Consider the following 20,511-nt stretch of genomic DNA (forward strand, 5'->3'; position numbering starts at 1 on the left):
AGGGGACTGAGCTGGGTTGTAATGCAGAAGGACCAGGGGCTTAGATGGGAAGCCAGATGCTATGGTGCCAGGGCCTGGCCCCCAGATTGCGGGTGTCTGTGTCCTTAGCTGGCTGGAGCTGACCTCGTGACTTTGTGTGTGCGCAGGTGGAGTGTCATGGCGTACGAGACCAAACTGCCCCGGCAGACCTCCTCGTCCACTGTCACCGAGGACTTCAGTGAGGATTCCGAGGTACAGCCAGGCTTCTCCCTGAACCCCACGTGCGTGCTTGGTCTTCTCGGGGTACTCCCGGCTCTCCTTCCCCTGTGGAGACAGGCTCGATGTAGCCCTAGGAGTTGTTGTTTGTGTCGGCCAGGTTGCGCCTCCTCCTTCACAGGCCGCCTGCTTATCGCCAGGATTTGGGGCCTTCCCCCTCCTGGGGCCCCGCCAGCAGCTCCCTTACATGCTGCCGCCTCCCTCTCCCGTTCCGGGCCGAGGTGATACCTCTCTCCTCTGGTCCCTGAGGCGTAGGCTTCGCCTTTATTTTATGCTCCTTGCTGAGAGCATGTGTGGCTGTGAGAGAGCATGCTGCAGTCTCTTGGTTTCTAGGACATGGGCACAGAACGCCATCATAGCTGCGAGTGGGCGCATCCCTGCTGTGGCCTAACCAACCGGAAGTGCCTTGCATATTTTTCAATGTTTTATTTGGAGAGGAAGGACGTATTTGTCAAGGCCCAAGGTACTGCCCAGGCAGTTGTGAAATGTACTGATGCCTACGCCGGGCCCAGAGGGATGGCCTCAGTACAGGGAGTTGGGCTGTTCCGTCAGCAGCGGCAGTGAGCCCTGCGTCACGATGGGACACTCAGGCTGCATCGTGAGTGGGGACCAGGGAGCCCGTGAGGAGGGCAGGGGCTCCCACTGTTCTCTGGGAAGACCTTCTGCGCCGGCTGTTCACAGCCTGATGCGTCTCTTGGAATCTATCCTAGCTCTGGCCAGCTCAGTCAGCGTGGGCAGTGAGGCTGAGGCTGTGGCCGGGGCTGGCCGGGGCTGGCCGGGGCGGGAGGGTGTTCTCATTGCAGGCCTGCCCCGGCAGCGGGTGGGCAGGAAAGTCCCTGACTGGGCCCGGGAGCCGGGGTCATGGGGCCTGATGCCCTGGTCCCTGTCCTGGGCCTGCAGGTGCAGCAGATCCTCTTCTATGAAGACTCGGTAGCAGCCCATCTCTCCAAGATCCTGACCTCAGACCAGCACTCAGTGGTGATCTCATCCGCCAAGTGAGTGCCCAGGGCCTCGGCAGGGGGTGTGCCTCCCTGCCCAGCCGGTCTGGTTTGGGGTGGGGAAAGCCCTTTCCTGGTGCCCTGCCAGCTTGGGGCTGTCTCTAGGGACCCCTCGCTGCTGCCCGCAGGGTACTTTGTGAGACTGTGAAGGACTTTGTGGCCCGGGTCGGGAAGGCCTATGAGAAGACGACGGAGAGCTCGGAGGAGTCAGAGGTCATGGCCAAGAAGGTGGGTCCCGGGCCCTGGTCGGGGGTGGGTGGGCTGTCCAGCCTGGTGGACCCTCACCTCACACCTTGTGCTTCTCTAGTGCTCCGTCCTCAAAGAGAAGCTGGATTCCCTCCTCAAGACGCTGGACGACGAGTCCCAGGCCACGTCCTCACTGCCCAACCCGCCCCCCACCATCGCCGAGGAGGCTGAAGATGGGGACGGGGCTGGTGGCAGCTGTGCCTCTGCCATGGGCCGCTCCGTGGGCCCAGCATGCCCGGCCCGGCCACAGATCTTCCGGCCTCGGGAGCAGCTCATGCTGAGAGCCAACAGCCTGAAGAAGGCCGTTCGTCAGATCATCGAGCATGCCGAGAAAGGTGATGGGCCTTCTAGCCCCAGCCCTGGCAGCCCTGGCCAGCTCTGGGGTGGGCAGGAACACTTGGGCCCCCCACTGTGTCTTCCCCTGTCCTCTGCCCTCTTGCGCTCTCACTGCCCGGAAACCCCCTCACGCTGGCGCCTGTGCTCCCAGCCTCCTGCCGGCCCTGGGCAGGGACTGGGACAGGTGGGTGTAGATGTCGGGGTCCATGTCCTGAGCCAGAGAGCCTGTGCCAGAGCTGGGGACCCTGGTGCTCAACCCCTCTCCTTCTGCGCAGCTGTGGACGAGCAGAACGCCCAGACCCAGGAGCAGGAGGGTTTTGTCCTGAGCTTCTCCACAGCCGATGAGAAGAAAGAGCCGAAGGCGGAGGACCGGGCGTGCCTGCCGCTGCTCCCCGGCGAGGGCTGTGGGGCCGCCAAGGGCAGGAGCATCCGCAAAGGTACCGTCCCGTGGAACACCCGCAGCTGCCTGCGCAGAGCCCGTCCTGGGCATCTCTGGGTCCCTACACAGCAGCGCTGGCCCCGGGGCCAGTCTCCAGTGTCACTCGCTTGCACCCCTGGGGTACAGTGTGTCGCTTGGATACTGAGAGCCCTCCTGCCCAGGGCTTTTCGTGTCGTCCCTCCCCTGCTGCTGCCCCCCAGAGGCTTGCTAGGATCTGCCCAAGTGCTCAGAAGGGGCCTTGTGCCCTCCTGCAGCTGACCTCTGTGTGGGCTTCCACTGCCTGCCCAGACCACTGGGTGGAATTTGCCCAGAGCTGCTATCCTACTGTGTGTGGGCTCACAGTCCACAACCTGACTGCAGTCCTCCCCTGAGCCCGAGTCACCCAAAGGTGGGTTAGGCAAGTCCCCGCCATCTGCCAAAAGCACTCCTTCACGGCTTCCTGTTCTGCTCCCAGCGTCCAGGTCCCCCTGTGAGAAGCTGATGAGCAAAGCAGGTGTGGCCCCGGGCAGCTCGGCCTCTCTTCCTCCCCATACCGGAGCCCGGGATGGGCTGCCTGCACTCAACACCAAGATCCTGTACCCCAGTGAGTGGCCCCTTGCCTGCGCACCCAGGGCTGAGCTGCTGCGAGAGGGTCCTCGTAGGCACCTGGGAAGGAGGGACAGAACTTTAGAACTGCCATGACTGACAGGCCCCTGGGGAGGCCCGGGAGGGTGTGTCCTCAAGGAGAAGGGAAAGTGGGCAGTTTGTGACGGAGCAGCCTGTGGAGTCGCTGCAGGCGGTGCTGGTTGCTGGGGCCTTGCCGCCCCTAGGCTGGAGGCTGCAGCTCACTGGGCAGCGTGTGCCCTTAGCACGCACTCACTTCAGCTGGTGTCGGAGGCTGTCGGAGGGAGCCTGCTCTGCAACCGCCCTTGCCTTCCTGCGCCAGGCCTGCTGACTTTAGGAGAGCTGACCCCGCATCCTGCTCCGCGCACTCCGTGGACCTCAGGCATGCGTGAGCTCCTCCCCGCCCATGGCCTGCCAGCACTCACTGCCTTCACTCTCCTGCACAGGCGTCCGTGCCGGCATGTCTGGCTCCCTGCCTGGGGGCTCAGTCATCAGCCGCCTGCTGATCAGTGCTGACCCCTTCACCTCAGAGCCGGAGAACCTGTGAGTGGGGGGCTGACTGTGCTGTGGGCACTGGGGCTGGCGCTGGGCGAGCAGACCCTGACTTGTGGGTAGTGGGTGCCTGCAAGCTGAGACGGCCTGGGGGCTGCTGTGTGCAGCTGAGCCTGCGGTGGCTCCGGCACAGATGTACCGGAGCAGGTGGGTGGCGTGTTCCTGTGTGCGCGATATCCTTGCAGACCTCTTGTAAACATTGGCCCTTTTGGCTGATGGCACGTTCTGGGGCTGCGGCAGGGTTGGCTCGTGGGTGTGGCCTGGTGAGGCGGGCGCCGTGCTGGCCTCCTGACCGTCTGTCATCTACGGTGTGGTACCTTCCCGCTGGCCTGCTGTCCCCACACCGTGCTCTCGGCCTTGCCTCTGGGTCAACTCCTACGCTCCTCCCGGGCCCTGGTATGGCTCTGTCACGTGGTCCTCAGCTTCGGTGCAGCTTTGCCAGGGGCTTGGCGGCCATCCACCTTTAGGCCCTTCATTTAGGCGTGTGGGGCTGTAACGTGTCTGAGTCCCGCTCCCAGGGCAGGCCCCTCTCTTGCTCAATCTGCTAGGCGGAGCAGGGCCCTGGGTGAGTGCTGAGGCTGTGGAGGAGCTGGGGGAGTCTCCTGACCACGTCTAGGGACAGGAGGCTTGGGGCCACCTACAGCTCATGCCGTCACTGGACTGTGTGGCTGGGGGTGGGCTGTGGAGGAGGGTCCAAGCTGGAATGTGTGCATTTATATGCTGTGAGGGGCTCCTGACACCCTCACCCGCATCCTTCTGGGTCCTGGGGCTCCGCTTTCAGCTGTGTGCCCCCGACAACGGGAACCAGGGCCTGCGCGCATGTGTTGTGGACAGGCCTTGGGCATGTGGAGCTGGGCACGAGGCACAACGTGTTCTGTGCCCCATTCGCCAGCCCTGGCACCCTGTGGGGACCACAGGCAGGCGGTCACAGTTGCCCGGGGCTGGGAAGATGGGGGCGGGTGTTCTTTTGTTGTTGTAGGCCTGCTGTGGTCACGGCTCCTGGCACAGGGTGCAGGCTTAGATTGGCAGGCTGTGGCATGTGCAACGTCTCCGAAAGGGGAGGAGGAGGGCGTGCTGAGAGGTGGGAGTCTGCGTCGAGCTGCCTGTGGGGTTCTTGTCACCGAGTTTGGGTCTGGCTCCGCAGAGAGTGTTACACGGAGAAGTGTGTCATGAACAACTACTTCGGCATCGGCCTGGACGCGAAGATATCCCTGGATTTCAACAACAAGCGGGACGAGCACCCAGAGAAGTGCAGGTGGGTGATGGCTCGGGGTGGGGGTGGGGCGGTGCCAGAGCAGGCCGGATCAGGAATGGAGTCTGGCCCAGTTGCAGCCTTTCCCAGAGCTGGGGGATGTCGGTCGAGGAGGCCGACCAGGAAGAGGCTCTCCGGAGGGCTGGTGGTGGGCAGGTTCCATGTGGGAACGGGAAGCGGGAAGGCTGAGGAAGAGGAGTCAGCCTGCAGTGAGGATGAGGAGCCGGGAGATAAGCTCAGCCAGAGCTCATGTGTGTGGCTGCCCCAGCTGGAGCCTGCACCTGCTGGGGCTGGAGCAGCTCGGAGAGCAGACTGTGGGCCACAAGCTCAGCCCTGGGTACCCCGCTTTCCATTCAGCTTGCTGCTCGTGCATCTGGGAAGGTGGCACGGGATGGCCCAAGTGCCCGGGCCCTGCACCCTCATGGGAGACCTGGGTGGGATTCTGGGTTATTGGCTTTGCTTTGTCCCAGCTTTGGCTGCCATGGGCATCTGGGGAGTGAACCTGAGGATAGAGAAACTCTCCGTCTCTTCCTCTGCCTTCCTTCAGATCCCCAAGGAGCAGGCTGTGTGACTGTTAGCTCTGCCTTCCCATGGTGCCCTCCCACAGGCAGCTGTGCTCGCCCCCAAGTGATCAGCCTAGCGGCAGGGGAGGTTTTACCTGGCTGGGACTTCTAGGAAGGCAAGATCCAGTGTAGGAACTGAAAACTTCCATGAGCTTCATGGCTTTTGAGGCCTCCAGGGACACCCCAGCATGCTGCCCAGGTGGTGGACTTGGGAGCTGCAGCTGGCTGAGCCAGTCAGGGCCAGGGGGTTCCTGTGCTCTGGGAGACTACGTGTCCTCAGTGTGCAAGGTGTAGGTTTCACCAAGAGCTCAACAGAAGAAAGGAGAGAGCCCCTGGCCAGCAGGCCTCTAGGCGGGAGCTGCAAGCAGCAGTGGGAGCAAGAAGCCGCCTCCTTCCTGTATGCAACCTTAGTCTGCTGGTCACTTCCCCAAACGTCCCCGACAGCCAGAGCTGGGCCAGGCCGGAGCCAGGAGCCAGGAGCTTGCTCTGGGTCTCCCTCGCGGGTGGCGGGGGCCCTGGTGGCGTTGAGGGGTGCTCCCCTGCTGCCTCCCGGGGGTGCATTAGCAGGAAGCTCGATCAGAAGCACTCAGCTCGGGGATGGGGTGTCCCATCCGAGGCTTAGCCTGCTGGACTGACAGACTTCCTATTGGTACTCTGCCTTTGGTAGCTGATAATCACTGATTATCTGGTGGTCACCCTGTCACCTGTCCACGCAGGCTGTGTCCAGGGCCCCTGCCGTACACATGCAGTTGCTCTGAGATCAGATCCTGTTCTTGGCCTTAGCAGTGACCAATCAGCCATGGTCCATGTGAAGGTTTGATTGTGTTTCAGGAGCAGGACCAAGAACATGATGTGGTATGGGGTTCTTGGCACTAAAGAACTGCTACATCGAACCTATCGGAACCTGGAGCAGAAGGTCCTGCTGGAGGTGAGGGCCGCAGCTTACCTCACCCGGCCCAGAGGCCTCGCTCCAGGGGTGCTCCCCGTGACCTGGTGCTTCCGGGGGTGCTCCCCGTGGCCTCTGCGTTCGGGTGGGGGGTTTTGCCCGCGGCCTCTGTGCTCCAGGGGCACTGCCGGTGGTGGCCTCCGGGGCCTGGGGTCCGGTAGCAAGGCAGGGCCGCCTGACGATCCTCTCCTCTGTTCCCTCTCGCGTGGTGCTGCTCAGTGTGACGGGCGGCCCATCCCCCTCCCCAGTCTGCAGGGGATTGCTGTGCTCAACATTCCCAGCTATGCTGGGGGGACCAACTTCTGGGGAGGCACCAAGGAGGATGACGTACGTATGGGGCACGGGGGCGTGGGCCCCGACCGAGGTGCTGTGGCTTAGGTGTGCTGGCGCAGTGGAGGACCGGGCAGACAGACCCCTCATCCATGAGCGTGGTGACCTGGGGCTGTGCCGAGCATCTGCAGTCAGCGAGGGGCGGGGTGATGTGGCAGGTGGGTGGAGCCTGACTGCAGCGTCCCAGGTGCAGAGAAACCCGCATGAGGGGCTGGTCCATGGGCTGCCCAGCGAGCTGGAGGGGTGCTCAGTCATCAGGTGGCTTTGAGGAGAGCCCTCTGGGTCCTGGCAGCCCTCCCCGCCCGCCCTGCATTCCGGCCACGCTAGCCGTGCAGTGGGCCCTCTGGCTGACCCTCCCATCATCACAGTGCCTTGAGGAACCAGTCCCTTCCCTGTCTCACAGGTGAGGGAGCTGGGGAGAGGATGCAGGGCCTTAGCGAAGGTGTCATGGCTTCTGGGTGGTTCCCTCTTACAGGGCCCCCAGTGTGAGGGCTGGCCGCACAAGCTGGGGTGTGGTGTCGGGGAGGGGAGAGGTCAGCTGCCTTGGTCCTTTCAGACTTTTACAGCACCGTCTTTTGATGACAAGATCCTGGAGGTGGTGGCCGTGTTTGGCAGCATGCAGATGGCAGTGTCCCGCGTCATCAAGCTGCAGCATCACCGAATTGCCCAGGTGACGCCGGAGGTCCAGGGGCCAGGGCTCACGAGTGCTGCTTTCTCAGTGCCCTTGTGGCTTGGCCCTGGTGCCTCCTTGGAAAACTGCCCAGTCTACCCAGGGTTGCCCAGGCTGCCACCTGCAGTTGAAGTTCAGTTTGCCAGCTCTTCAGCAGGCAGTCTTGTTGGAAAGAGAAATGGGGTGTAGCCATCTGCTTGCTGGACAACTGCTGCCCTGGCAGGGACCCAGTCACCCGAGGTGGTCCCTGTGCCCAGCCGCACTCCACAGCCCCGGCTGCCACCCCCTTCGACCCTGACTGGTCCCAGTGTGCTCACACTGAGGGTGGCCTGGTGTGGGTGGGTGGTCAGTGCACTGGTAGTGCTGGGACAGTGTGGGTGCAGTTTCACCCCAGAGGTGGCTTTTGGGCTCCTGGGGGGACTGGCTTGGGATGTTGAGGCTGTGGCTCAGTGTGTGGGTGATGTCCCCTGCTTTTTGCAGTGTCGCACAGTGAAGATCTCCATCCTGGGGGATGAGGGCGTCCCAGTGCAGGTGGATGGGGAGGCCTGGATCCAGCCCCCAGGCTACATCCGCATCATCCACAAGAACCGGGCGCAGACGCTCACCCGAGACCGGGTGAGGATGGGCTGAGAGGGCGTACGGCTGTGTCTTGGTGGGATGGGGTGGAGCTGAGCGGTGTTTCCAGGGCCACGTCCTCCCACAACTATTGGAGGTGCCTTGGTGTCTGCCTTTGCCAGTGCGCACTGGGGGTCCCTGGCCTGTGTAAGATGGATGGCCGTTGTGCACCTGGGGGGCCCTGGGTCCGTGTCAGGTGGGGTGCAGCAGGTGTCACTCTGAGATGTCCCTGACCCAGGCCTTTGAGAACACCCTCAAATCATGGGAGGACAAGCAGAAGTGTGAGCTGCCACGGCCACCGTCCTTCTCACTGCACCCTGAGATCCTGTCTGAGGAAGAGGCCACCCACATGGACCAGTTTGGGCAGGCTGCGGGGGTCCTCATTCACAGGTGGGTGCCACCAGCCTCGGCACTGTGTCTGGGCTCCGTCTGCAGGGCTGGGCCGGGAGGGCCGGGCTTACCCGCCTGGCTGCCCTTGACTTCAGCTTGTTCCCGCTCACCCCTGAGAGATTTCCCAGGGTTTGTGTGCCAAGACAGAAGCCCAAACTTACCCAGGAAGTTCTGCAAACCTGAATCCCCCCATGGCCTTCACTGTGTCCCAGAGAGCAGGTACAGAGTCTGCTCTCAGACTCAGGGTTCCTGCTGGGCTGGGGGCCTTGTGGCATCAGCCAGAGAGGCCCTGCCTACTCATCCCCTTGCTGGCAGTGTTCCTCTGTCCCCTTCCTCTTGTGCGTACTCTTTCCTGGCCCCTCAAGTCTGACCCTGCTGGCATCCTGCCTCCCCTAGCCTGGGCTCTCACTGCTGCCTTCCCACTGGGTCCGCTCAGGAGGTTGAGGCTCCTGGTGATTCATGCTTCTCGGGAGCTTCTGTCTGGTAGATGCACCACTATTGCCGCGGCCTCCCTTGGGAGGTCACGTCCCAGTCCCCTCTCTCTGTCTGGGTCATTGTTGACCCAGCCCTTGCTGTAGGGGCTTTGAACCATGCCCACTCTTGGCTGCTGGCTCACAGCAGCCAAGGGGCACCCACCCTGCATGGTCCAGCATGGTTGAAAGCTGGCGCAGGCAGTGCCTGGTTGCTTGCAACTGGGCCAAGCTCGCATGGCCTGTGTGCCTGGCTGCTGCTTGCTATATTCCAGCAGGGCTCATGGGATGCCCTCTGGCTCCGTAAGGCTGCCCATGCACTGGTGGTTTGGTGGGCACAGCCCGCACTTGGCGCCTGCTCATTCTATGGCCCCAGTGCCCACTGGCCTGTTGGAACACCCTGTGGTGCCGTGGGCGGCACCTGGGCTGGGTCGCACAGGTGAGGAACGAGGTTCCCTTTCTTGTTCTGCTCCAGTATCCGGGAGATAGCTCAGTCACACCGAGACATGGAGCAGGAACTGGCACACGCGGTCAACGCCAGCTCCAAGGCCATGGACCGAGTGTATGGCAAGCCCAGAGCTGCTGAGGTACCTGCTTGCCCTGCCTGGCCGCTCTGTGGGTGGGTGGTCTTTGGCCCTGCTTTGCGTGACTCCTGCTCCCTCGCAGGGACTTAATGGCAGCCTTGTCGTGGAGATGGTGAACAACATGCGTGCCCTGCGCAGCGAGACGGAGCTGCTGCTGGCTGGGAAGATGGCCCTGGTGAGCCATGGGGCCTGGCATGGGCTCGGGCAGGCCATGTGCCAGTGGGTCTTCCCCAGCACTCAGGGACACCGGTGACACAGTGGCCCTGTCCTAGAACCTCTGCAGCAGTCAGCTCCTGTGCCCTTTCCTGGTGGGGGCGGGGGTGGCCGCTGAACCGCAGGTGTTGGAGCAGAAAAGGCCTGACTAGCCCTTGTATCTTCAGGCAAGACTTGAGGGGCACGGGCCCAACACCCCACAGCCGGGTTTCTATTGCTGAGGGCAGCCTAGAGGTTGGGGCTGTCGCTGCTGCAGGCCGTGCCCCTCCCGACAGGTCTGCGCTCAGTGCAGGTGAAGGCCCTGTCCCTCTTAGCTGTCCCTGGGGAGCTGCCCCAAGTCAGGCGTCAGCCCCGCTGACCCTGCTCGGAAGGGACCTGGGGATCTGGCCCCGCACCCTGGCACTGTGGAGCTGGCTACCAGACGTCTCCCTAGTTCTCTGTGGGGCACGGGACCTGGCAGGGCTGGTGCCTCCTGTGTCAGCAGCCCCATCTTTCCCATTGCCTCCTGGAGCAGCAGCTGGAGCCCCCCCAGAAGGAGCGACTGGGGGCCGCCCTGGCCGAGATGGACCGGCAGCTCAGGAAGCTGGCTGACATGCCTTGGCTGTGCCAGCCCCCGGAGCCCAGTGACGAAGAGGTACCTGGGTCCTCGGTCTTTGCCTGGGTAGCTTTGGGGTGAGGGCGGCTCTGGTAGGTGGGATGGGTGGGCTGTTGGGCTAGTGAGTGGCCCTTGTAATAGGCCCATGCCATCCTCCAAGCTGGAAGTCCTGGTGGGGCTCGGTGCTGCTGCACCAGTGGCAGCCGGCAGCCCGCGGGAGCCCTTGGAGACCAGGACCAAGTGGCGAGGTCTGCTGTCCATGCAGACTCTTCAGGGCAGCAGGTGCCCAGGGCACAGGTCACCTGCCACTGTTGGGTGGTCAGGTGGAAAGAACCCCGGGGAGGGCCCTCTCTGGACAAGGACAGAACCTGGTCTGCCTTGGGACTCCCTGCCTGGGGCAGCATGGGGGCCAAGAGGAAAGGACATGTGGGGTGTGGCCAGTCAGCACCTGCTGGGTGCGCCCCTGTGCCTGCCCTGGGGTGGCATTGCTCCTGCTGCATCTGTTTCAGTGTCGACAGGGCAAGGCCACCAGAGCTGGTTCAGTAACTCTGAAAGTGATAACTGTTTCACTGAAAGTGACTGCGATGATAACATAGAGGCTCTTGCGCAGTGTAACGTCCCAGCGCTGGAATTGAAGCTGAGATGGTCAGAGCCGTGAAGTGGACAGTGCATGGGAAGGCCAAGGACAGGGAAGGGGGCGGGAGCGGCTGAAGGCCCCCTCAGACAAGCCTGGTGTGCGCTTGGCTCCAGGCGCCAGTCGGCTGTTTCCGACCCTAGGGGGCACTCTGCAGCAGAAGGCGGGAGAGTCACTGCACTCTGACTCTGAGCTCCAAGGGCAAATGCTGATGGTACAAGAGGGCGGCAGATGCATCCAGCTGTGGGTTCAGGAGACGGAGGGCGGGCGGAGGACACAGGGTGTGACTTTGGAGGAGATGCTTGGTCTGCCCTCACTTCATCCCTACCCCCTGCCGCCTTCCCAGGCTCCTGTCCGTCAGGGCCGCCCGCGTTGGCACTGGACCCTGGGAGGCCTCGTCCTTGCAGATGGCACCAGGCATTGCAGTGACCAAGGGCTGGCGCAGCTGCAAAGACAAAACCGCCCCGTGAAAGGCAAATGGACAGGGACAACAGAGCCGAAGGCATGAAACTAAGATAGCAGGAATGTGCCAGGGCTTATGATTTCCAGGTTGGGTTAAAAAGCAGACCAAATAAGCTGTCTACAGCAGGCTGTACTCGGTAGACGTTTCAGACAGACAGAAGCGCAGTGCAGTATGGGAAAGCAGACTTAGCGACCACAGGCAGTGGGGCAGAGCAGGATTTCATGTCGGCAGATACAGCTGACCGCCCACGTGCAGTCTGATGATCCTCGCTGACTCACAGAGCCGGGGTCTCCCTGCTGGGAACCCCAGCCTGGTGATGGGGTGGGTGGGACCCAATCCATAGAAAATGACACGAACGGCCCGTTTTCCCCTTAGGTGTAAAATCTAAGTGAGTTATTTTATGTTTTTGCCAGTGGATGGGCTTTTCTTAATTGCCTTTTTACTGGTGATTTTTTTTAAAGACTTATTTATTCATTTACCTGGAAGTAGGAGTTGCAGAGGGTGCGATGTTCCATCTGTTGGGTCACTCCCAGATGGTTGCCAGGGGCTGGAGCTCAGGGTGTGGATTGGGAGCCTCTTCCGGGTGCTGCTTTCTCAGGGAGCTGGAATGAAGTGGAGCAGCTGGGGCTTGAACCAGTGTCCAGCTGCTGGCACTGTGGATACAGACTCCCTGCTGTGACTGCTTCCAGTTCCAGAGTCACGTAATGCCCCCCCCCCCCACTTTTTTACGGAATTAGTTCAGAACTGCTGGGTCCATTCTCCTGTGGTTGGCAGCCTTCTGTGCTGTCCCTTAAAGCTTATCTCCAGGCACACGTGGTGACCCTCAGGTCCCTGAGGTGTGGGGCCAGTGGCTACGCCCTTGTTTCCTGTTCTGGTAAGAGCCTAGCACCCTACCCCAGCAGCTGCCTGCACAGTTTCAGATTCGTAGCACGGTGTATGAGGCTCCTGTTTCAGTAATAGTTACCAAGCTTTTTTAAAATTTGTTTTTGCTTGAAACACAGATTATAGAGAGGAGAGACAGGAAGATCTTCCATCAGCTGGTTCACTGCCCAAGTTGCTGTGATGGCTGGAGCTGAGCTGATCTGAAGCCAGGAGCTTCTTCCAGGTCTCCCACGCGGGTGCAGGGTCCGAAGACTTTGGGCCATCCTCAACTGCTTTCTCAGGCCACAAGCAGGGAGCTGGATGGGAAGTGGAGCTGCTGGGATATGAACTGGTACCCATATGGGAATCTGGTGCTTGTAGGTGGAGGATTAGCCTACTAAAGATTCATTTATTTGAACCTGGAATGGTAGCCTGGTGGCTAAAGTCCTCACCTTGAATGTGCTGGGATCCTATATAGGCGCCGGTTCTAATCCTGGCAACTTTGCTTCCCATCCAGCTCCCTGCCTGTGACCTGGGAAAGCCTTGGGACCCTGCACGCCTGTGGGAGACCACAGCTCCAGGCCCCTGACTTCAGATTGGTGCCGCTCCGGCTATTGTGGCCGCTTGGGGAGTGAACCAGCAGACGGAAGATCTCTGTCTCTCCTCCTCTCTCTATATATGACTTTGCAATAAAAGTAAATACATCTTTATTTGAAAAGCAGAGTGACAGAGTAGGCTAGAGAAAGGTCTTCCTTTACTGGTTTGTTCCCACCTACGCCAGGAGTTTCATCTGGGTCTCCCATGTGGGTGCAGGGGCCAAGCATTTGGGACACCCTCTGTCCTCCCAAGCCATTAGCAGGGAATGGATTCTTTTTTTTTTTTTAAGATTTATTTTTATTGCCAAGTCAGATATACAGAGAGGAGGAGAGACAGAAGTATGTTCTGTCTGATGATTCACTCCCCAAGTGACCACAACGGCCAGTGCTGCGTGGATCTGAAGCCAGGGTCCCAGAGCCTCTTCCAGGTCTCCCACATGGGTGCAGGGTCCCAAGGCTTTGGGCCGTCTTCCACTGCTTTCCCAGGCCACAAGCAGGGAGCTGCATGGGAAGTGGAGCTGTCGGGCTTAGAACCGGCATCCATATGGGATCCCGGTGCATTCAAGGCAAGGACTTTAGTTGCTAGGCCACCACTCCGGGCCCAGGAAACGGATTCTAAGTGGAGCAGCCACTTAGACGTGAGCTGGTGGCCATATGAGATGCAGGCCCTGCAGGTAGCAGCTTAACCCGCCATGCCACAGTGCCAGCCCCTAACCATTTTAAAAAGTGTTAAAACCAGTCAATGCAAAAACAAAAAAGGAAATGAAAAGGGCAAATGATAAACCGTCTCCTAGCTGCCGGCTCGCCCCCGGGGCCCTGGTGAGTGCACCGCTAACTCAGAGTTTCTTGCCTGCTCTCACAGACTGGGATGCTCGACCCCTCCAAACGCGGCCGCAGCGGCAAGTTCCGCCTGGTGACCAAGTTTAAGAAGGAGAAAACCAACAAGGACAAAGCAGCTCTGGGCCGCCTGGGAGCCCCTGGTACCTGCCCTGCCCCGTGGGTGCCCGGGCTGGGGGCCGCTGGGATGCGGCTGCCCTAGTTCCCGCAGCACTGGACCACGCCTGTGCTTGATTTCCGGGCCCCGATCAGTCCTGCCAACTACGGCAGACAGGCCTGCGCCGCCCCAGTCTGCGGGGTCCGAGGTGGGAGGACAGAGATGAGGAGGCCAGCTCGGAGACGCAAAGCTCTGTGCTCGGGAGCCTCGGGTGGGCTGCTGGTTCCCATCAAATCAATTGCTGATTGGGGTGCCTGCTGGGCCCCTGTGATTGTGGGTGACAGAATCAAGAGGAAGTGGCACACGAGGGCCAGTGCTTCCTTTGGGTCAATAAACCGGGGCTGGAAATCAGCACTGAGGCTTGTGTCCGTGCTCTCTGCTCTCCGGCGCTGCTGGCCGACCTTGGCCAGCCCTGGGCAGGGGGCCTGGCTCCCGCTGAGCCCGCTTGCATGTCTGTTGGAGCTGGTAGCTGGAGCCATGGGGCCTCAGTCTGGGCCATCTCCAGGAATCTGCTTGCCTCTTCCTGCCAGGGCCCCAGGGAACTGCTGCATGGCTGCCTGGCACGAAGCCACACCACCGCTGCTGCAGTTCCCTTGGTTCCTTCCTGGAGAGGACAGTGCCCTGCCTTGCTCTTGCTGCATTGTCCTGGGTGCTTGGGTGCAGGGTGGTTCTGGGTGCTTGCTGCTGGGTCATCCTGGGTGCAGGGTGATCTTGGGTGCTAGCTGCAGTGCTGTCTTGGGTACAGAGTGATCTCAGGTGCTGGCTGCTGGGTCATCCTGGGCGCTGGGTTGTCTGTGTTGCTGGCTGCCCCTGCCTGGTGCTGGGTTCTGGGCCCTCGGCCCTCATGCACTTTGCTTTTCCGTCTCCGACAGTGCACCTCTGGGGGACCACGGAGGTGGCTGCCTGGCTGGAGCGCCTCGGCCTCTGGGAGTATAAGGACACCTTCACGAGGCACGACATCCAGGGCCCCGAGCTCCTGCACCTGGAGCGCAGGGACCTCAAGGTACTCCCCGCGACTCCCCGCAGCCTGCACCTGGCCTTCCTCGGGGCTCTTTGGCCTCGTCCACCCCGGCTGGTGTGCTGACTTGAGCTGTCCTGCACGATGTGCCTTGGGCTCAGGCCAAGCTTCTGTTTGGGCGGCACTGGCTCCGCCTGCTGCCACCAGGTGAAGCCGGGGACAGACCCCACCGGAGAGGTGTGACAGGTGTCAGCTGAGGATGCAGGATGCACTGGGAGGGGCCCTGCCCCCGCAGGGTGTTTCTGTAGCTCTCTGCTCCCACAGCCCAGGCTGTCCTGTGCCTGGCAGGCTCTGGGTTGCAGATCCCCCTCCTGGACAGTGGCTCACACAGGGTCACTTGCTGCTGCTGGCTGCCGGGCCTGTCTGGCGTGGGGGTCCCTGGGCTTGCCCTTGATGATGTCATTGCCTCTGTAGGCCATGGAAGCTGTGCTGGGCACCGCGCCCGCCGCAGCTCACTGTTCTCATCCCGGCTGTGTGGCAGGTGTTGTGTGCAGCCTGCTGCCACCCGGCTGCCTTCCCACACCCACGCTGTCGTCTGTTGCAGGACCTCGGCGTGACCAAAGTGGGCCACGTGAAGAGGATCCTGTGCGGGATCAAGGAGCTGAGCCGGAGCACACCTGCCGCCGAGGCCTAGCCTCTGCCTTCTTGGCCTGCGTGCCCCGGGCCTCCCGCCACTGAAGCCCGGGCCTCCTCATGGTGCTATCCCCTTGCCGGTGGCACGAAGCCTCTCCTGCACCCCTCACAGCTCTGGGGGCTTGGACACACCAACATGGCTACCTGCCGGGTGGACTGTGTGTCCCCGGCTCCCCTTGCCCGCCGTGCCCTGCAGGCCTCCCTCTGTTGTGAACAGCCATGCGTGTGGCACCAACTCCCCAGGCTCGGGTGGCCCCGCTGCACTGCTGGCCGAGGGCCGAGGTGTGCTCTCCTGGGCAGGACCTAGGACCAGAACTGGAGAAGTGCGGAGTCGGGACCTCTCAGGCTCTTGGGACTGACGTTGGCCTGTCTGGGCCATCTGCTGTCAGGCCTGACATGTTCAGGTGTCAGTGGGGACTCTGACAAGGTGGCCCGCGCTGCTCCCGAGCAGCCAGATGGTGGTGCCAGTGGGTGGGGACCTCCCTGTGGAGACGCCGCAGTCCTCCCTGCCACTTACCTTGCAAAGATTGGTGTCCCTCATGCACATGGGGACCAGCCCCTTCCGCAGGTGGCCTGAGGCTGGCTTTCCGCAGAGGAGGCGGCCAGCTGGCGTCAGGGGTGTCTGGGCACTGTCAGGGTCAAGTCAGGCAGAAGCTGGGGTGCAGTCTGCTGCTAAGGACGTCGGATGAGGTGTGGGTCGAGCTGCCTAGGGCTGGGGTGGACTTGCCAAGGCTCCACACACACTGCCATGTCCGTGGGCTGGCTTTGCCTGGGGAGGGGGGGTCGGGAGAAGGATCCTGGCCCCGGAGGGACAAGGCCAGTTGGTGATGTGGCCACCTAGGCACCTCAGTGAAGGGGGGGAATGAGCAGGCCAGCGTGGCCACACCAAGTGCTTGGTGTTCTCCTGGCATATGCTGGATTTGTGCCAGTGGTGTTGCTCAGAATGCATTGCTGACTAATGCATCTTTCTAACGAGAGGGAAGAGGTGCTAAGCAACAGTTGCAGGCAGTGGCAGTGGCAGTGGCAGTGGCGGCCCCTGCAGGCCTGCCCTTGGCCTCCCATCCCAGGGCCCCTGTGCCCTGACCCGAGAGAGGACGGCAAGCTGGAGCTCTGAAGGTGTCGAAGTGTCCCTTGTATTTATAGTCTTAATTTATATGGCCGAACCCCGCGGAAGCTGACGCCTCCTGTATGGTTATGTACATGTCTGGACCAGATTTGTAAATATGTTGTGTACAAATAAAATGAGCCCGTTTTTGATCTTCCACGGTCACATCCCTGTCATCTTTCCTGTGCCTGTGAGAGCAGCTGCTGCCAGATCGAGAGCTGGTGTTCAGCTGAATTGATGATGGTGGCAAAGCAGCACACGGTGTATTGGGGACTCGGGGTCAGATGGGCTGAGATTCCTGCAGACAGACAGGTGAGTCCACACCTGGCGGAGACCACCACCTCACTCCGCAGACACAGGCCCCCTCTGCTCGGGTGCTGTGTGCTGTGTAATCTTGGCCCAGCCTCACCGTGGGAGGTGCAAGGAGCAGGGCGCAGGCCCAATCAGAGCCCGGTGTCACGGAGAAAAGCCGGGTCGGTGGGAGTTCTTGCTGTGGCCTTCCCTCTAATCCTTGCAGCCCTGCCACCTGGCTGGCCGTTCCCCAGGAGCAGGAGGCCATAGTGACACCCTGGTGGCTTTCCCTCAAGTCCGGCGACTTTTGTTTGCCCTTGGGAAGCAAGCCAGAGTGCAGCCGGCATCTGACAGAGCCAGGACCACGGCTCCTGAAGTGGTTTATTCGTTCTTCCTCCAGACTCTGGCCCCAGACAGAAGCAGCACAGCCTTCTCCGGGTCCAGGCTGGTATTCTGACCACATCTGGTCACCTGTGAGTGGGCCGAGGGGCTGTACCAGAACTGAAGGCACTGGCACCACACCTGGAGAGCTGTTGTGGGGCTGTGTGCAGGCCCAGACTGGCTCGCTGGCCAGGCCACCTTGGGGTAGGGGTGTGCCACAGCAGGCAGGCACAGGCGATCTGTGACAGCCATGGGTCCAGGCCAGAGGCGCTCCCAGGCCACACCTGCCTGAGGGCTAGTGTGATGCCATGCTCGGGAGCTGGGAGCTCAGCTTGTGTCTCCTCCTCCACATCTGGAGATGCTGTGGCCAGCAGACAGGGCAAGGACAACCTTCCTTCCTTGGCCTGAGGTCAGATGGGTCACACATGGTGCTGCCCAGGGTGGAGACACTGACCTTGACAGAGAGTTGGCCTCACCCAGGAGGGGCTGACCATGTGGTGCAATGAAGCCTGAAGTCAGGAAACGTGGGCCATCTTCCCCCAGGCAGGAGCCGAGGAGGGAGGTGACAGCCCGTGCGCGTCCCACGCTGCGATGTGAACGCGGCACAGAATGGTAGGGAAGGCCACCGGGCCAGGTGTCCTGAGGGAGAGGGCAGCAGGCTGTGCCAGCCAAGGCCATCCAGGGCACCCGCCTGGTCTCACAGGTGACATCTGCTCATCCCCAGCAGAGTGCTTGGGATCTGGGGCCACACAGGTCAGCTCACAGATGGCTGAAGTCTGTCTGCTGGGGGCCGTGTCGGTACTACCGGAAGCTGCGCACGTGGATGGAAAGGGCAGCCTCGGGTCCGCGGGGCGGGCTGAGCCCGGGCGCGCTGAAGGCATCACTGCTCTGCACACGGAGGGCTTCCCGGCTGTGGGAGACAGAGGTGAGTGAGGCCTGGGCACAGTGCACCTTCAGTTCTGAGTCAGATGGCCACGGGCAGACCATTCCACGGGGGCCTGAGTCACCCTCTCCCCGCCTCTGTGGCCACAGCACTGGGCTCGAGAAGTCTGCTTCCCTTCCCTTGATAGCCACAGTGTTTGGGCATCGGAGCCCCCTGTATGCACCCACCCACCCACCCACCACACGGTCCTCACCATTAGCTCAGCGTCCCACAATCATTGTGTGGCACAATGGGCACTCCCTGGGCTTGGCACCCGCTGCTCAGCCTGGTGGCTGTGAGCTGGCCCTTGCTTCCACAGCACTGAGCACTCATTTTAGCTGTGCCTCGGGCACAGGTCCCCATGGGCACAGGTCAGGGTTGTGTGGGAACCAAGGCTAGAAGGGCTAGTGACTCCCCGGCCCAGCAGGGGACAGTCCCAGTTCCCGTACACTGTGGTGGGCTGGCCCTGGCTGGGCAGTGCCATCCTAGCCACTGGAGCGTCCTGCAGTTCTTCCTCTGGACTGCCCACTCATGTCCTAACCTGCGTTTCACTGGCGGCGTCTTGCTTCCAACATTACAACCAGTGTGCCCTTTGACGCCAAGTCCCGCCTGCAGGGAGCCGTTCTGGATACCCTCCACACGTGCGCAGTGGTGGCTGTGTGAGCACACCAACTGATGGCAACATGGGGGTTAGCTGCACATTGCTCCCGGCATCAGCATCCACCCGTACAGTGTGAGGCAGGGCTGCTACGACGCTGGCCCCTTGAGGGGGCTGACACCCCGCAGTCGGCCTGCGGGGTGGTTCTGGGATTGAAAGCACAAAACTCCCCAAAAAGTGAATGCAAATGTAAGTGGGCATGCTGGGAGAGCACGTCGCAGCCCGCCTGGCACTCAGACCCAGCTCTGAGGCCCACAAGGCAGGGCAAGTGAATGTGACCACAGCCTGGCTACATGTGACAGGTGACAAGGTCAACATTCAAATGCAGAAAAAGCAGTGTCAGTGTGAGACTAAACACAGACGTCCTAGCCTGGAAACCCCGACAGCCCGTTATCGGGGTCAGGGTCACCAGGCCTCAGGCGGGGAGGAGCTGGGGTGCACCTAGAGAAGAGTCCCTGACACCCCCGTCCCAGGGAGCATCCTGCCCAGGAGTGACTGGTCCTGGAAGAAGGCGCAGAGCTGGAGGGGGCACAGCACAGACCGGCAGGCAGAGCAGAAGCCCGCTGCCGGGGAGAGGGGCACTGCTGCCCCACTGCTGCCCTCTGCCTGCCCGCCCCGCACAGCCAGAGCTGCCTGCCACTGAGGGGCTGTCCGCATAGGCAGCCCGTGCCAGCCGTCCCCAGTGGAAGTCTCGGCTCACAGAGCTATGCCCGTCAAGGCAGAAGTGGGCAGACGGGGGACTGAGGCTGCTGGTGGGCACATGCGCAGAGCAGAGCATGTGGAGTTCAGCCCCAGACCCGTGGGGTCTGGGATGGCAGGTGTGGTCAATGCTTCCAGGCGCAGGTGACACCTGCCAAGGCAAGGGACCCAGGCAAGGGGGCCCCTGGAGCACAGCCCTGGCTTGGGGGTGCACTGGACGAGGGGCTGCAGGCGTTGGGCCAGGGGACAGCTGAGTCTGCAGGGAGGAGGGCCTGGAGGCTGGGGCTGGTGACAGGGTGCATGTCAGAGAGGGTGCAGTATTTTAGATGACCTTGGGAGAGTTGGGGACATGCAGAAAGTGGGGTGAGGCTGCAAGGCAGATTGAAGAGACAGGGCCCAGAAGGCCACCCTGTACCCCGCAGCTGGCCTGGCAGCTACTCCGCCGCGCGGGGTCAGGGTCTGTTACCTTGTCTTCTTCCCCAGGGCGAGCTGCTTCTGCTTCTCTTTGCCAGTGTCATCCATGGCTGTACTGAAGTCGGGGTCGGCGTCAGCTAGGAGGTTCTGCAGTTCAAACAGCAGGCAGTTTTCAGGCTCCCATCAGGTTGTTCTACCCCCATTTACAGCCGAGGAACGGGGAAACACCTGGGCGGCCCCTGGCCCTCCTCACTGCTCCAGCAGGGCCGTGCCGGGGCCTCAGTGCAGCGGGAAGCTGACTGACTGCTGGGAGTGAGCAGTGGCTGCTGCAGGTCTCACGGGCCCTCACTACAAAATTAAAAACTCTGGGCCTGGCGTGGTAGCCCAGCAGCTAAAACCCTCACCTTGAATGCACTGGGATCCCATATGGGCGCCGGTTCTAACCCCAGCAGCCCTGCTTCCCATCCAGCTCCCTGCTCGTGGCCTGGGAAGGCATCTAGGACGGCCCAAAGCCTTGGGACCCTGCACCCGTGTGGGAGACCAGGAAAAGGCTCCGGGACCCTGGCTTCGGATCGGCTCAGCTTTGGCTGTCGTGACCATTTGGAGAGTGAAGCAATGCAGATCTTCCTCTCAGTCTCTCCTCTCTGTATATCTGACTTTGCAATAAAAATACATCTTCAAAAAAGTTAAAAACTCTGAATTCAGTCTTCCTGCGAGTAACCAATCCTGTGGGGCTGGCTAGTGAACGACCCATGTCCGCGTCGTGCCCAGCGCCGTGGCATTCC

The 20,511-nt window shown here is 61.6% G+C and overlaps 2 protein-coding genes across 8 annotated transcripts in view; one reads left to right on the plus strand and one right to left on the minus strand.

The window, feature by feature from the left end:
- DGKD (diacylglycerol kinase delta) overlaps positions 1-16,515 on the plus strand; it is a 101,781-nt gene extending 85,266 nt beyond the window's left edge. Inside the window, exons 12-31 of one of the 3 annotated variants that reach the window (XM_040972330.1) lie at positions 147-231; positions 1,156-1,250; positions 1,382-1,481; positions 1,561-1,834; positions 2,111-2,272; positions 2,729-2,857; positions 3,324-3,420; positions 4,574-4,684; positions 6,076-6,172; positions 6,410-6,517; positions 7,077-7,190; positions 7,671-7,805; positions 8,044-8,195; positions 9,141-9,252; positions 9,332-9,424; positions 9,977-10,096; positions 11,644-11,655; positions 13,474-13,591; positions 14,478-14,608; positions 15,168-16,515. In XM_040972330.1, coding sequence (XP_040828264.1) covers positions 147-231; positions 1,156-1,250; positions 1,382-1,481; positions 1,561-1,834; positions 2,111-2,272; positions 2,729-2,857; positions 3,324-3,420; positions 4,574-4,684; positions 6,076-6,172; positions 6,410-6,517; positions 7,077-7,190; positions 7,671-7,805; positions 8,044-8,195; positions 9,141-9,252; positions 9,332-9,424; positions 9,977-10,096; positions 11,644-11,655; positions 13,474-13,591; positions 14,478-14,608; positions 15,168-15,257 — 2,335 coding nt within the window. In that variant the 3' untranslated portion in view covers positions 15,258-16,515. Of the gene's footprint in view, positions 1-146; positions 232-1,155; positions 1,251-1,381; positions 1,482-1,560; positions 1,835-2,110; positions 2,273-2,728; positions 2,858-3,323; positions 3,421-4,573; positions 4,685-6,075; positions 6,173-6,409; positions 6,518-7,076; positions 7,191-7,670; positions 7,806-8,043; positions 8,196-9,140; positions 9,253-9,331; positions 9,425-9,976; positions 10,097-10,566; positions 12,162-13,473; positions 13,592-14,477; positions 14,609-15,167 lie in introns of those variants that run through there. The other 2 variants (XM_040972329.1, XM_040972331.1) reach the window with 2 other exon arrangements.
- Positions 16,516-17,016: 501 nt separating this feature from the next.
- The window catches only part of USP40 (ubiquitin specific peptidase 40), an 82,648-nt gene continuing 79,153 nt past the window's right edge, over positions 17,017-20,511 (minus strand). For all 5 annotated transcript variants that reach the window (XM_040972324.1, XM_040972327.1, XM_040972326.1 and 2 more), the window contains 2 exons: positions 19,779-19,873; positions 17,017-17,943 (listed from right to left, as the gene is read on the minus strand). In XM_040972324.1, coding sequence (XP_040828258.1) covers positions 17,835-17,943; positions 19,779-19,873 — 204 coding nt within the window. In that variant the 3' untranslated portion in view covers positions 17,017-17,834. The remainder of the gene's footprint in view (positions 17,944-19,778; positions 19,874-20,511) is intronic.

Source organism: Ochotona curzoniae, unplaced genomic scaffold (genome assembly GCF_017591425.1).
Source record: "Ochotona curzoniae isolate NIBS_2020 unplaced genomic scaffold, NIBS_Ocur_1.0 contig_2294, whole genome shotgun sequence".
NCBI lineage: Eukaryota > Metazoa > Chordata > Mammalia > Lagomorpha > Ochotonidae > Ochotona > Ochotona curzoniae.